The 16,148-nt window shown below is 40.5% G+C and overlaps 2 protein-coding genes across 2 annotated transcripts in view; one reads left to right on the top strand and one right to left on the bottom strand.

Moving 5' to 3' along the window:
- LOC307119133 (trace amine-associated receptor 13c-like) overlaps nucleotides 1-11,713 on the bottom strand; it is a gene marked incomplete at both ends in the record, with an annotated part of 103,551 nt that extends 91,838 nt beyond the window's left edge. The window contains one exon of the mRNA XM_079805212.1: nucleotides 11,559-11,713. Coding sequence (XP_079661338.1) covers nucleotides 11,559-11,713 — 155 coding nt within the window. The remainder of the gene's footprint in view (nucleotides 1-11,558) is intronic.
- LOC307118620 (trace amine-associated receptor 13c-like) overlaps nucleotides 1-16,148 on the top strand; it is a gene marked incomplete at both ends in the record, with an annotated part of 186,017 nt that overhangs the window by 100,995 nt on the left and 68,874 nt on the right. The window lies entirely within an intron of this gene.

Genomic DNA, 16,148 nt, shown 5'->3' with positions numbered 1-16,148 from the left:
AGGAGCATCCTTGTTGGTGTAGGTACCTCTGCACAGTGGTGTCTGGATGATCTGCTCTCATCCCAAGTTCTCTGCAGGCCCCAATGAAATTCGTGCCACAATCGGACCTCAGTTGTTTGGCTGGTCCTCTTATGGCAAAGAAACGCCTTAAGGCATTGACACAGCTTGAAGTGTCCATTGAAGCAATCACCTCAATGTGAACCGCCCTGGAGCTCATACAACAGAATAATATGGCCCACCGTTTGCTCTCAGGCTGAACTCCTCTTGTACGTCTGGTAGTGATGTGCCATGGTCCGAAGACATCTAGCCCTACATACGTGAAGGGAGGGCAGGCCTTGAGGCGCTCAGGTGGCAAATCTCCCATTAGTTGCTCCTGCATCCGACCTCTGAGTCTACAACAGGTCACGCATTTGTGAAGAGTTGAGTTAATGAGCCTTTTACCTCCCAAGATCCAGAGTCCTGCAGCTCTCACAGCGCCTTCTGTTAAATGTCGGCCCTGATGTTTTATTTGGGTATGATGGTGTCTGATGAACAGTAAGGAAACATGGTTGTCTTTTGGGAGAATTACAGGGTTCTTTTGCACAATCTCTAAATCTGCATTTTTCAGACGGCCACCAATGCAGATGAGGTCATCCTGCAAGATAGGGTTGAGACGACGTAGACAGCTGTTTAGAGGAATTGGCTTGTCTCTTTCTAGAGCTTCAAATTCCTTCCCAAATGCTTTCCTCTGAACGGCTCTAATGATGACTTCTCTTGCTTGGGAAAGCTCATCTGGAGAGCGAGGCAGCTCACATGTATGCCATCCCCTACACTTGTCCATGATGTTAGGGAACTTGAAAGATCTTGCAATGTGAATTAAGAGTGCCACAGCTCGCTGGAGTGTGTCAAAGGTGGAGAACCTCTCAAAACGCTCTATGCTGAGACCGTTCTCGTGAAGCTGGGTGGCATAACTCTTCACATCTGGACGAATCTCTGCATCCAATTCTGGTGAAACTAAGCTGAATGACTGAATAGGCTCTGGTTGAATGGAAGGCTTTTGCAAAAAGGTAGGTCCGCTGAACCACATTGTTTGTGTGAGACGTGATGCTGGAACAGACCTTGATGCAACATCAGCCGGATTGTCGTCTGTGCGTACATAGTGCCACTGTTCAGGATTCGTGGTCTGGCGAATACGCTGGACTCGATTGTGGACATATACATAAAACCGTCTGGATTGGTTATGAATGTATCCAAGGACCACTCTGCTATCCGTGTAGAATTTAATGGAATTCAACTTCAAGTCCAGTTCTTCCTGAATCAGTTCGGCCATTTCTACAGCCAAGACCGCAGCACACAGCTCAAGTCTTGGTATGGTTGGCTCAGATTGAGACAGAGTAGACTTCCCCATGACAAATCCAATGTCAACAATGCCTTCTTGGATGGTCTTCAAATAGGCTACAGCCCCAATGGCCATTGTAGAAGCATCACAGAACACACAGAGTTCCACTCGTTCGGCTTTGGTTAGAGAGATGCCTGTGTACATCCTTGGTATATGGAAGTGCTTCAACTCTTGAAGTGAGTTTCGCCAAGCCTCCCACTTGCCTAATTTATCTTCAGGTAATGGAGTGTCCCACTCTGAAGCCCCAGAATTCAGCTCTCTGAGAAGGGCTCTTCCTTGGATTACGATCGGAGCCAAAAAACCCAAGGGATCAAAAACACTGTTCACCAGGGAGAGAACTCCACGGCGGGTAAACGGTTTTACATCAGTTGACACAGAGAAGGTGAATGTGTCCCTAGCTACCTCCCACAAGAGGCCTAAGCTGCGTTGGGTGGGCGACTCCTTCCCACAGAGGTCTACCTCTTTTCCAGCTGCCACACAGTCCTCACTTGGGAAAGCTGCCAAGACAGCCGTACTGTTCGATGCAAACTTGTGGAGCCTAAGGTTGGACTCAGCCAATGAAGCCTGAGTCCTACGCAGCAAGTCAATGGCTTCAGCATCAGTTGGGACAGAACAAAGACCGTCATCAACATAAAAGTGGCGCTCGACAAAGTTGACGGTGTCTTGTCCATATCTTTGCGCACCCTTTCTGACAGCTCTTCTAAGCCCATAAATTGCCACTGCTGGAGACGGGCTGTTCCCGAACACATGGACCTTCATCCTGTAGACTACGACTTCACTTGCCACATCATTGTTCTTGAACCATAAGAATCTCAAATAGTTCCTATGTTTTTCTTCTACGAGGAAGCAGTAAAACATCTGCTGTATGTCTGCCATAACAGCCACCTTTTCCTTTCGGAACCGCATGAGTACTCCCAGAAGGGAGTTGTTAAGATCAGGGCCAGTCAATAGCACATTATTTAAGGAGATCCCGGAGTGTTGGGCGCTCGAATCAAACACCACCCTGATTTGACCTGGTTTTTGTGGGTGAAACACTGCAAAGCTTGGTAAGTACCAACACTCTTCATCTTCCCTTAGTTCTGGTGCCACCTCAGCATGATCATTTTCCAGCAGTTTGCCCATGAATGCCACATATTGCTGTTCCATCTCCGGCTTTCTCCTCAAGTTGCGTCGAAGTGATTCAAAACGTTTGAGTGCTTGGCTGCGGTTGTTAGGCAAACGTTCTCTAGGCTGTCTGAACGGTAGTGGAGCGACCCAACTGTGTGAATCATTTCTGTAGACTTCTTTGTCCATTATGTTCAAGAAAGTCTCATCCTCAATTGATGGTGCCAGCTTGTTGTCCTGTTCGGTGCGATCGAATACATTTTTACCCAGCCTGTCTTCTTTAGCCCTGCTGGGCCCTAAGACACTTTTCCTGGGCTCTTTGCCATGAAGCTTATCCCTGACATGCATAACACTTGTGCACGGTTGGAGGAGCGAGGGCCGTTGACAATCAAGCACTGTTGTCTTGTAAATGCTGACATTTGGCTTGTGCGCATTCCCTAGGCAGACCTCTCCAACCACCACCCAACCCAGGTCAAGACGTTGAGCAAAAGGGGCGTTTGGAGGGCCATTTACTTGTTCCCTTACCTTGTGCACTCTAATTATATCTCTACCAAGCAGCAGGAGGATCTCCGCAGTAGGATCCAACTCGGGAATGTGTTCTGCTACCTTGACGAGGTGAGGTTGATGAAGAGCGGCGTTTGGTGTAGGAATTTCAGCCCGGTTGTCAGGTAAGTCATTACATTCAATAAGCGAGGGAAGAGGGATTGTCACTTTCCCATCGAGTGCTTTGACCATAAAATCTTCAGCCCTTCTGCCAAATGTTTCCTCTGTGCCGGAGCAAGTTCTCAGTAAGTAAGGATATGGCTTACTCTGAATGTTGAAAAAGTCAAAGAAACTGGACCTCGCCAATGACCGGTTGCTTTGGTCATCTAAAACGATATATGCCTTGATGGCTTTATCTGGACAGCCCTTGTGATACACCTTTGCTAGGCATATCTTGGAACATGACCTCCCAACTTGTCCTACACCACATACTTCAGTGCAGCTTGAGCTGACGACTTCCCCGCTATCGTTACCCTCTTCTCCCTCCCCGCCATTCTGTGGCGAGGTAACAGGAGCAGTGATCTTTGGTGGAGGGCCTGGATGCATTGCTGAGACATGCTTGGTGCTGTCACACTCAGAACATTTCACTACTGCAGTGCAGTCCTTCGCCACATGACTATTCGAGCCACAGCATTTGAAGCAGAATCCTCTCTCCTTCAGAAAGACTTTCCTGTCTTGAAGATCTTTGGCTCTAAAGGCTTTGCACTTCTTCAGTGGATGTGGCTTTGCATGTATAGGGCAGCTCTTATTTGGATCACTAGAAGTGCTCGACTCTGGTGGGAAGACATTGGTCTTATGAACTGCAATGGGGTTCTTGGTGCTTTTAAATTGGGGACTTTCAGCCTTTACAGCAGATCCGCTAGCATTTAAAAGGGCAAAACTGGGATCATTCCTTTTCTTTGCCTCATAGCACATGAATCTGGTAAAGAATTCAAATGGTGGAAACCGTCCTCCATTTTCTTCTTTATACTTTGAACCCGCAGAAATCCATTTTTCCTGAAGTCCATAAGGCAGCTTGGCTACTATAGGTTCAATGCCTCGTGCAGTATCCAGGTAGGACAAACCTGGAAAGTAGCCGTCTTCCTTAGCACACTGCACTTCCATCAGCAGATCTGCTAACTCCCTTAGCTTCAGATTTTCTTTCGCTAAAACCTTGGGGAACTTGTCAAGTCGAGTGAAGAGGGCCTTTTCAACTATCTCTGGTGCTGCGTAACATTCCTGAGGACGTTCCCAGGCTTTTCTGAGTGCTATATCTGGATTTGCTACATGCACTGAACGCAGGCGTTTCACTTGGTTGCTGGAGTCTTTGCCAAGCCATCGAGTCATTAAGTCTAGCTCCTCAGTAGCAGTAAGACCCAGCCCTTGTGTAGCATTTTTATACGAAGACTGCCAAGCACGATAATTTTCTGGTTTATCATCAAACTCATACAAGCTTGCACTCACCAGGTCACGTCGCGCTAAATATTGCGCAAGATGTTCAGTTGCAGACATGCTCTGATCAGTTTTTAGCTGGGGGTAATAGCACGGAGCAGAAATATTCAAGTCACTATGGAACTTCTTTGAATCGACTTGAGCATCCTCTCTGTCATTTAAAGTCTGACCATATGACAATTTGGCTGCCGGTGGAACATAAGCATCGCCTAGACCATCCTCTGATAAATTCCCATTTCCTTTGTTATTAGCCTGTCGTGGCTCATGTGAAGAAACAGGAACCTGCTGGTATGAAGAGAAGGGATTGTTCGGACTGAAAATGAGAGTGCCATCTGTAGCAGGCTGAAAAGCCTGAGAGCAAGCGTTCATAGCTTCTCGCTTTGGGGAGCTAGTTGGGCCAAAATGAGTTTGGACGTATTCGCTCGTCCGCTCCATTTTATCTTCACCTGACGAGCCTGTTTCATCCAACACAATACACTTCGCAATTGAGTCGGCCGATTCCCAAACGGCTGCTTCAGCTTCAGCAGCCGCTGCTTCACGACACATGGCGAGTGTTTCCAGCTCAGTCTCTCTTTTTACCTTCTCCAACTGTGATTCAGCTTCCTTAGTTGCCTTTTCTATTTTAGCTTTAGCCTCTTTTTCTGCATATTCAGCACGTACTTTAGCAGCAGCAGCTTTAGCCCGTGCACGGATTACTGCACTCCTTGATGATGCAGATGTGTGAGAACTTCCACTTGCTACGGAAGACTTAGCACGTTTCCCTTCCATCCTGCCACAATGTTCAACACTAACTTTTCTCTGTTTTTTCACTGTGTTGTCCTCACTGCAGTGTAGCAACTGTAGCTATACAACCAGCTAACTCTGATGCAAAAATGACGAGTCGTAGTGAGCGATTTCTTGCAGTTTACTGTGGCTTCAACATCATCTTACATGACAGAGTGAAAACTGTAACAAAGAAATAAAGTTTGAAAGTTTTAACATAAATCCTGTCTAATGAAATATACCTGTAAATAAATATAAATAAATATTGTAACTATGTGTAGTCTTTTCTTTTTAAACAGTATTGTAACATTAACTTATTAACATAAAAATGAATTTTGTACTTACAACATTGCCTCTAGTGCTAACAACAAATGGATTACATGTGCTCACATTCTGTCACCTTCCTTACTTCTGTACAGGAAATAACCTCTAACCCCAAACTCCAGGTCTACATCAAATCAAAATAAAAGTCTCTATCAAATTAAAAGTCCTTAACATATTGCCTTAATGGCAACACAACATCTCTTACGTTTATAACAACCAAACAGTTTGAAAATCGGTATAAAATTGAGCAAGTTATGGTTATTTTAAAAAAGTGCAAGCACACATGAAAACAATGTTACAAGTGAGCGAGCTGCCTGTGACAAGATGGCCGCCAGCTGTGGACGTCGACCTCCATTGGCCAGCAGATCAAATCATAAGATATACAAAAGAATATTCAATTCTCAATTTGAACAACAGGGGAGACAGGCTCGCACGGAGCAAACACGTAGTTTGTGCTCCTGTTCCAGATACCAGTGAGCGTCCCTTCACAGGCACGGGTACACAGCATTCATATAAACCGCCGTTTAACTCACAGGTGATTCGATAGTATTTGCAGACACCCATCATGCTGAGGCGTACCCCGAAGAATTCTAGGACGCAGTGCAAGTTCCCTTCGAAAGGGAAAATCATTCAGACTTTCCTTCAGTTAAAATGAAGGAATAAAAAAAGCACTGGCAAGGGGAAAAAAGAGTTAGCCAGTCAGTCTTGAGAATTAAAGTTGGAGGGGCTAGTAATAGCAAGATAGCTTTGAAAGCAATGTTGCCATTGAGATATGAAAATACATACATACATATAAATACATTTAGACCACTTAACTTGGTGATTAGAGTCCCTGTCAATTAGACTCCCCCTAAAAATGCCTTATCAACATGGCATCCTCAATAAACCCGTCTCCGGCGTGATGACTCTGATTGTTTGAATATTACAATTTAATAATTGTTAAATCGATATGTCATCCTCAATAAACCCATCTCCGGCGTGTTGCCTCCGATCTTTCGTATATAGCACTTTAATAATTGTTTCATCAATACGGCATCCTCAATAAACCCGTCTCCGGCGTGATGACTCCGACTCCGATGTTTCGAATATTGCAATTTAATAATTGTTTAATCGACACATCATCCTCAATCAGGGCCGGCGTTTGCTATAGGCGAGCTAGGCGGTTGCCTAGGGCGACAAATGTGTTGGGGGCGCAGCCAGGCGCCCTCTAGTGGCGCCCTTAAACTTACTTCCCATTAAGCATAGAATTAAAACAAGCGAAATAAAACATACTGTTTATTAAACATGATCATCCTTGGGCGCCCCCTCAGCCGCACGTTTAATTACTTAACCTGATTATTAGATTGAATTATTATTATTGTCGAGCACAGGCGTTCAGGCGTTAGGTCAGGCATGTGCTCATCACTGGTGCGTTCTTCAAAAATGAAGCGGTCTAAACCCTCGAGTGCACAGGGATGGAAAGAGAGAAAGGCAGATGATCAAAAGAAAGCCCAGTATAGAGGTAAGTCTTCTCATCTCAGCCATAAAGGTGTCAAACGAAATAAATTTACTTCGTATTATCGATATTATCAACTAATATTGGACAGCATTGGACGTTTTATTGCTGTCACTAAGCTATCACTAGCTAGCTAGTTATCTACATATTTCTACGCATTTCACTGACAATAAGGAAATCCAGACGAGCCAAATTTTAATGCTGCGTCAATTTTGAAGGTGAATAGAAATGCCAGAAACAACTGTTCATCTTTTATTATTTAAGATAGGGATAGAGCTACAAGAACTTATATATTTTAATTTTGTAGTGGTAAGTACAGTGTATCCATAATAGCACTTTTGTTTGTAGAGGGTAAAGTTAATCCAGTTTATGGGTCATCATTTGCTTAAGTGTCTTTACAGGTGCTTAAGAGAGTTTTTGCACAGTTTATGGAGTTAATATTTGGTAAATATCCTTGAACATTCTTTCTAGCATTTGTGTATGACCAATTTATTGCAGTTGATCCTTCAAGTCTTAATTTTCTTGATTAAGTGTTGACTATAAAAGCCTTTTTGTTTGTTCATCCATAGTTTGAGTCATAATTTGTTAAATATCCTCCAACGTTCTTTGTAACATTTTTGTATGTGCAATTTATTAGAGTGTATCATTTAAGTCATAATTAGCTTTTTAAGTCTTGGAGTAACTATAGGAGCATTTTTGTTTGTATAGTTTTTATAAATACTTAACCCATTTGTGCCCAATTTTTTTCTGAATGGCATGTCCTGCATTTATTTTCCCCAGGTTTTTGTATTTTTTCTTGAAAATCGTATTTGAATCTGTGGCAACTATAGTTGCCGGTGGGCAAATATGTTGTATGCACCCCTTCAATGTCAAATATGGATAAGAGGAGAACATTTAGCATCTAACTCAAAATAACTGCTTTCAACAGATCAATCTTTATTCATAATCAAATTTATTATGTTTGACTAAGTATACTAAAAACTATAGATCTGTTGTAAGATTTGTTATGTTTGGATGATTCTAGAGACCTTCATGATTATGTTGATATATGTCAAAAAAAATACTTATTAGTAACATGAAAATATCCTTTCTTTGGGAGGGTTTGCCTTCGTTGTGCTCCCTGGAAGTAGGGGTAGGAAGTTGGCAGTCTCATGTGACAGGAAGGAAATTAATACTTTTTTTTTTCTTGAAATCCTTTATTTGGTTGTCTGCTTGTGTGTCATTAAGATATAAAACATGGATAATATCTAGAAAAATACTTACAGAAGGAAAATGACACCTATACACTGGCAACTATTGCCGGTGGGCTTAACAATTAAGGGGGGGGGGGGACGCAAAACTCAATCTCGCCTAGGGCAACCAAAGAGCTAGAGCCGGCCCTGTCCTCAATAGACCCATCTCCGGCATGCTGCCGCCAAGCTTTCGAATATTCCGATCTATTATGACCTCTGACCTGTAAAGTTGCCAGAATAATAATCATACGCTGTTTGTTAATTGGCCAGAGGAGAACTGGCACCCCGACTGAGCCTGGTTTCTCCCATGGTTTATTTTTCTCCATTAGGTCACCTGATGGGGTTTTGGTTTCTGTCGCCTCTGGCTTGGCGTGCTCAGTTGTGGACACTCAATTTTTCAACTAAATATCCAAATAAATAAAATTATTGAACTAAATTAACCATATAAAATAAATTACTGATCTAATTACTGTTCTAATGCCCAAATTGTCACTGTATGATAATTTAAATGAGCTGATGACATCACCGTTTTCTCCAGAACTGCTATACGGCTGAATAAAATTCTGTTGCATTATTTTCCTGTATAATACTGTGAAGCTCCTTTGAAACAATCTGCATTGTTAAAAGCGCTATATAAATAAAGTTGACTGACTGACTGACTGACTGACTATCAGGATGTGAAGAGACTTTCAACCAGTTTAACAAAAAAATGTTCTAAGCAAAAAAATCTTCCAGCTGACAGTCAAAGGCCCTGTGCCAAATGGAACCTTAAGGCCTCATAATCTTCCTCCGAGTCCACACTTTTGTGACATAATGCTGCTTTGACTGTCGGGTAGAAGTCTGCTGCGGAGCTTGCTTCAGTACAGGCTCGGAAAAAGTGCACATCGAGGGCACATATTGGCCACGAACGGGACGTTTGCGAGTACCCTTCTGAAACCTAAAATGACAAATGGGACACCCTACGGTTTTGAGGACTTAACAAAGTCCAAAAGGCCGCAAGTGCACATGAAGTGTGCCATTTGGGACAAGGTCAAAGTGGCATTATGTCAAGAAAGTGTGGTTAGAAATAGGCTTCTGTGTAACCTGGCCAGAAATAAGTATAGAGGTGGCACACAGATGACACCTTAAACCCTCTTTAGTAACACTTTAGAATAATGGTCCGTCATTAATCTTAATCTGAATGTTAAGAACATTTTGGTGTGTACAACTTTGTTTTCATTTAACCTACCTCTACCACCAAATTTTCAAAAAGAGGGGTAAACACTTTAGAATAATGGTCTGTCATTAATAGGTAATGCAGGACTAATGAGTACACCATTAACAAGCTTAATTTATATCAAAGTAATAATAGTAAGTAAATAATATAAAATTTAGGAGATAGCTCCTTGTTAAATTCAATATTACTTTACTTTTCATATTATTTAAAAGTAGTAGCTGAATTGTTATTGTAGTACATTAGTCCTGCATTACTTCCTGCAAAGTTAAATATTAATAACGGACCATTATTCTAAAGTGTCACCCACTCTTTTTTGAAAATTGGGTGGTAGAGGTAGGTTAAATGAAAACGAAGTTGTACACCAAAATGTTCTTTACATTCAGATTAGGTCCAGACAGATTTCAGCCTAATAAGCAATACTTTACTGAATGGTTAATTTCACATGTATTTTGTGTATTTTCAAAATACAAAATACTGTATTTGTATTTAAATATAATTTTTTCTACACAGTATTTTATTTGGATCCATTTCAACTGAGGTATTTCACATTTTTATTTTAAATACATTTTCATTTATTTATACCAATTTCTGCCTATTTTAATGTATTGTCATAATTATAAACACACTTTTATGTAGCGCAAGTGTAGTTTTACAGTTTACTGCACTTTGTCATTCAGCGGCTTATAAATCTGTAAGTCTCACACATTAACAGAAAATAGCTTACTTCCACCTTGCAAAATAGGGTGGGTAGGCAAGTGAGTTTGATCAAGATTGGAGCTAAACTGTGCAGGAAAGTGGACCTTGAGGGCCAGAGTTGAGAAACCCCAATTTAATAAGTGATATGCTAACATTTTATAAATGTGTTGTAACTTATGTTAAAATTATGTTAAAAATTGTAAATCATGAAATAAATAAAAAAATCGAAATCGAAATATAGATGGTTTATAAATTATCAGTAGATGCATTATATATCACGTATAAATCATTGAAGTATTTATGTCAAAGGTGTTTAAGTATCATTATCTCAATAAATAGCATTTAATCATGAACAAATGATGAACAAACCATTAGTAAATTATCAGTATATAATTTATTGATGTATCTTTAAATTGTGCTTTATCAGTGGGGGACAAAATAATAATAAAATCAACCCCTACATTAAATTATTCATAATTTAAAATGTCCATGAGAGAGGAAGATGGCTCCAATATTTTAAGAGTTAATATGTGTTTAACTGATATTTTAAACCAGCGGTAAAATAAAGCATAGATAAGAGGATTTAGACTTGAGTTAACATACAAAGTCCAAATTAGAAATGTCATAGTAGTAGAAGAAATGATTGTCGTCCCTGTTACAGACAATATATAGTATGGAATATAGCAAAGCAGATAAACTGTCACAATGATTCCTAATGTCATTGCAGCCTTTCTCTCAGATTTCCTCCTCCCTGAACCTTCCATTACACATTTACCACCCTTCAACATAGAGTTTAAAAGTTTCACTTGCTGATGTGCAACATAAAATATCCTCAAATATAAAATTATAATAAGGGTACAAGGTAACATAAATGAAAAGAACAGGTCTGTGAATGTCCATGAAAAACTTATTACTAAATAGCACGTTCCATAGCAAACATCTGGTCTTTGGGAACTTTCAAAATATCTGCCACTAACTAAATAGCCAATATTGTAGGTAGAGGAGAAAAACCAGCAGAGACAGATGCTTATTAAAGTTTTAGTTGTGGTTATTTTCTGTGGGTACAGTAAAGGGTGACACACAGCCACATATCGATCAACAGCAACTAAAACTAAATTACAAATAGATGTTGAGATAAGCAGTCCCATGGTTATCATAAACAGGTCACACAAAGTTTCTCCAAAGTACCAACATGTCTCAATCAACTTGATGGCATCCACAGGCATCACAATAAGTCCAACAAGCATGTCTGCCACAGCCAGAGAGAGAATAATCAGGTTGGTTGGAGTGTGAAGCTTCTTGAAGTGAGAGATGGAGATGATCACCAGCAGGTTCAGAAACACAGTCCATGTTGACAGCAATGAAAAAAACACATACATGAAATTGTATTCATGTCTGGAGCGTTTTCCTTTGATACATGATGAGTTGATGGCAGGAAAGCAGTATTGAGTCTCATGATCCTCTGTCTCATAGGCCATGAGTGAGTTTCCTCCTGTTAGGAGTTTGTTCTGCTCTCCTTTCTGTCCTTTCATTTATATAGTGTCTGGATCAGACTGACCAACCCATCTACCGCCCACTCTGATGTTGCAATGACATCATTATTTTATTTTAATAATATGGTCAAATTACTGTGCACTACAGCCAAAAATGAAGAGATGCAACTGAAAACTTTTACATGATGCTAAATCCACATCTAAGAACACTGAGGTATTGACCAGTGAAACAAAACTTAAAGATGAGCAGCACTAAAGGCTATTTAATTAGTTCAACCAGTTTTGAAAATTGTCATCATACTTGCATAGAACAACATTTTTCAAAATATCTTCTTTTGTGTTGCCTTACAGTTTTGAAACTAAATATAGATAAATGTTAAATGTTAATTTTGGAGTGAACTGTTCGTTGTAAAAATGGCTGATAAAAGCTTAATTAACATCATTTGACGTCACTTTAATATTTTCTATTTAATTTAAAATATAACTTAGACTGTTAATGTTTTGAGGCCACTGTGTAGAGAATATGTTAGCCATACTGTTATCTACTGTTAACTAAGCAGTGTCGATGCTCCAAAACAATGACAAAATTCACATTTAGATATAAGCATTCAAAACTTAGAGTCTCTCAGTTCCACCAATATGGATCAATGATTTTGATGACATCACTCTGCACTTCAGCTTCTCATCAGATTTTCTGTCCAATCAAATGCTCTCTAGAATCTAAAGCAGGGGTGCCCAAACTTTTTCCTATGAAGGGCCAAAAATCAAACTTGATTCAGAGCCGTGGGCCAAAAGTAAATTTTGCATCATAAATCAAACTGTATTACATTAAAGTTGCTATGGGTTATTTCATAATATTTAAAATAAATATAAAACAACTTTAATCTGATTCACTAATGCAGTTTTATTTGTAAAGTTTTGCATTTTAATGAACAATATGGGTAACAATCCCCAAGTTCAATGTACAATACAGTTCAATGCCAAATACACAATCAATAATAAAACCATGTGGTTGCAATGTCAGTGACCTAATGAGAGATATGAAGCTGGTCCTTATTTTTCAGAAGTTTTTCAAGATTGGGCTGTAGCTGACTTACAGACAAAGACAAGATATTATGTAGGTGAGAGTCAGTTATTTGGCTTCTTAGTTTACTCTTGTTCAAGTTCATCAGACTGAAAGTCTGCTCGCAGAGGTAGGTACTGCCAAACAGAGACAGCATCACTTGTGCCTGCTTACACATCTTTGGGTACCTGTTTGCTGGGACACATTTGTAGAAGTCTGGCAAGGGAAGGGATGTGAACTTGTGTTTCAGTTCTGAATCACACTGAAGCTCAATTAGTTCCATCTGAAGATCATCTCTGACTGCATCCACACTGATGGTGAAGGGTTGAGCAAACAACTCAAAGTCAACAGTGCTGTGTCTGAAGTCCTCAAAGCGGCTGTCAAACTCCTGGATAAGGTTGCTGAGAACAGCATCATACTCATGGACCTTCTCTTTCACCATGCCTACCTCTCCAAGACAGGGAAAATGAACTAGATTTCCTGCATGTGGGATGAGAAACAGAAAGAACAGTGTGAGACAAGGACAGGGATGTAACACAGAGGGAGAAAAATAGAATAAATAACTGAAAAAAGAAGATTATTATTTCATGACAATTTAAGAAACTAGCAAATTTTAAGCACATTTTAGCAGCTTGATGTATAACAAAAATACAAATGCTGACATGACTGAATATAAATGTAAACTCCACATATAATTCTGAATATAATTAATAATAATATAATTATAATTGCACAAAATATCCTGAATATTATAACTGTAAATGTTACTGTTACCTGCTGAGAGATGTCTTCTGAGCAGCAGTAGTTTTTGTTTGAAGGCTCTGATGTGATCAAAAAGCTGGGTGATAATCTGGTCCTTTCCCTGGAGCTGAACATTCAAAATATTGAGCATCTCTGTTACATCCACAAGGAAAGCCAGGTCAGAGAGCCATTTCTTATCAGTGGGCACTTGAATATTCCCATCCTTGCTTTCCTGAAAAACTCTGATCTCATCACGCAGATCAAAAAATCTTCTGAGAACTTTTCCACGGCTGAGCCATCTGACCTCCTGGTGGTACACATCACCATATTGCGCATCCATCTCATCCATCAGTGTCTTGAACTGTCGGTGAGAAAGCGCCTTGGAGCGTATATTGTTGACAATTTTGACGACGTCACGCATCACATCCACAAGCCCGACAGATTTAGCACATAGTTGTTCTTGATGTAAAATGCAGTGGTACTTAACAACTTTTCCTCCACATTCACTGACTTTCTGAGACACAAATGCAGCAAGGCCAGATTTCCTCCCTACCATTGCCGGCGCTCCGTCAGTTGTAATGCCGGCCATCTTCTCCCACTTTAATTCATTTTTTTCCAACACTCTCTCAACAGCAAAAAAGAGATCTTCTCCTTTAGTAGTACCAGAAAGGGTCTCAATGCCAGCCAGCTCTTGTGTCACATCAAAAGTTTCATTTACTCCACGCAAAAATACCAACAGCTGTGCGGAATCGGATATGTCGGTGCTCTCGTCACAGGCTATTGAATAGGCAGAGAACGCACTCGCCTTTGCCTTGATTTGCTCGCCGATGTCTTGAGCCATGTCCTCTATGCGTCGGGTAACAGTATTTCTTGACAGGCTAATTTGTGAGAACATTCGTACCTGAGAAGGACAAACTGCTTCTGCAGCCACTGCAAGACATGCCTTGACGAACTCTCCAGTAGCGAAGGCTCTTCCACTTTTAGCAATTAGAGCGGAAATCTGATAACTGGCCCGTGTGGCGCTTTCTTGTGCTGATGAAGGACGTAGTAACGCGCTCTGTTCAGATCGAAGTCCAGCAAGCAGCTCGTTAGCCTTCTGTTTTCGCGCCTCGCCGCTGTACTTTGAGAAAGCTGCAGAATGTTTTGTGTCATAATGACGACGGATATTGTACTCTTTTAAAACAGCAACCGACTGTTTGCAAACTAGACATACTGCCTTTGATTTGACTTCTGTGAATAAAAACTCATCTTGCCAAGTTTTTTTTTAAATTTCTCTTGTCTGTGTGCCACTGCCTTGATTTCTCCATTATTGCGTTTAATTTGTTGACGTTTATTGACGTCGTGTCGCAAAGCACGCAGTGCTGCACCTTGAATTGCGCATTTACAATATATATTTTTTTAAATTAATTTACATTTAATTTAAACATTTAATTTCAGTTTACTCTGTTGTAGTTCAACAATAGAACAAACAAAATTGTTATGTCAAATTAGAAATGACAATCTGTGTCGAAGGTATCACCTCCCCTCTCTCTCTCTCCTCGGACGGTATGGTGTGCCAAATCAAAGGTTACCACGGGCCAACTTTGGCCCGCGGGCCCTAGTTTGGGCATCTCTGATCTAAAGCTTTCCACCCCCTACATTATAAATAGATGCTGAAGCTTCAGCTAAAATCAGTTACTTGTTCACACATTTATTAATTTCTACATGGTGAATGGCACATAGTATACAGTATATAGGGGATAGGCAGCGATTCAGACAGTGTAAATAGGTAAATTAAGTCTGGATTCACGTTATTGTCATGTCAACTGCTGCAGCGTGCACACAGTCTGTTCCGGTTCGGAGACACATAAGCACAGAGTGGATCAGATGCGCGAGTCGGCGCAGACCAGAAAACATATTGGACCCATTTTAATTCTGCACAGAATGCTATATTGTAAAGCGATATATATGGCAGTAACTGCGGCACGAAGCAATATATATGGCATGGACTGCGGCAGGAACTGTGCACATTAAAACAATACACAGGGCTTAAAGGTTCACTAAGTAAATGTATACAAAGGTCTGTTATAAAACTCTAGATGGTGCAGGCTAATAGGTCCTTTAACTACCTGCTCGTAATCACATCGTCATCTTTAGGGCACAGCTGATTGGTTCCTGCTGTATCAGTAGCCAATGAGCTTGGGTGCTCAACCTTTAAATACTCAGGTAGCATTTGCCTAAGCAGTGCAGCGCGCTTTCAGAAACCCAACATAAGATAAGTATCTACAATGGTTTATGCCATCTCACAATGTGTTTTTGTGTAGTCTGCTTAATAATTTCCTTTGGAAGTAATCACACAAGGTTTAATTCAGGTGTTCATGTCAAAATCTCTGTTTTAATGCTTAGAGTGAATTACTAAGCAAATTAGCAGCTAGTGAATATGCATTTATGCAGAAGCAAGCAGGCACTGTAGTTGCCGTAAGGATACTGAGAGAAGCTTTTGCTGAACTCTTTAAAGTGAAATAGGCTTTGCTTTGTATTCGCATATCTAACGGAGCTACAGCAATTCCTAGGATTTTGTTTTGTACAGCAGCAGCATTAGCATAACAAATTAAGATTGTTATGTTAGGAAATAGCAATATAACGCTAGCAGACGTTGCGATTAAATAGACACTGTGTTTGCTCATTCGA

The sequence above is a fragment of the Gobio gobio genome (assembly GCF_949357685.1).
Source record: "Gobio gobio genome assembly, chromosome: 22".
NCBI classification, from domain to species: Eukaryota; Metazoa; Chordata; class Actinopteri; order Cypriniformes; family Gobionidae; genus Gobio; species Gobio gobio.
Note: the sequence above shows the minus strand (reverse complement) of the source record. Positions and strands in the feature narration are given on the sequence as shown.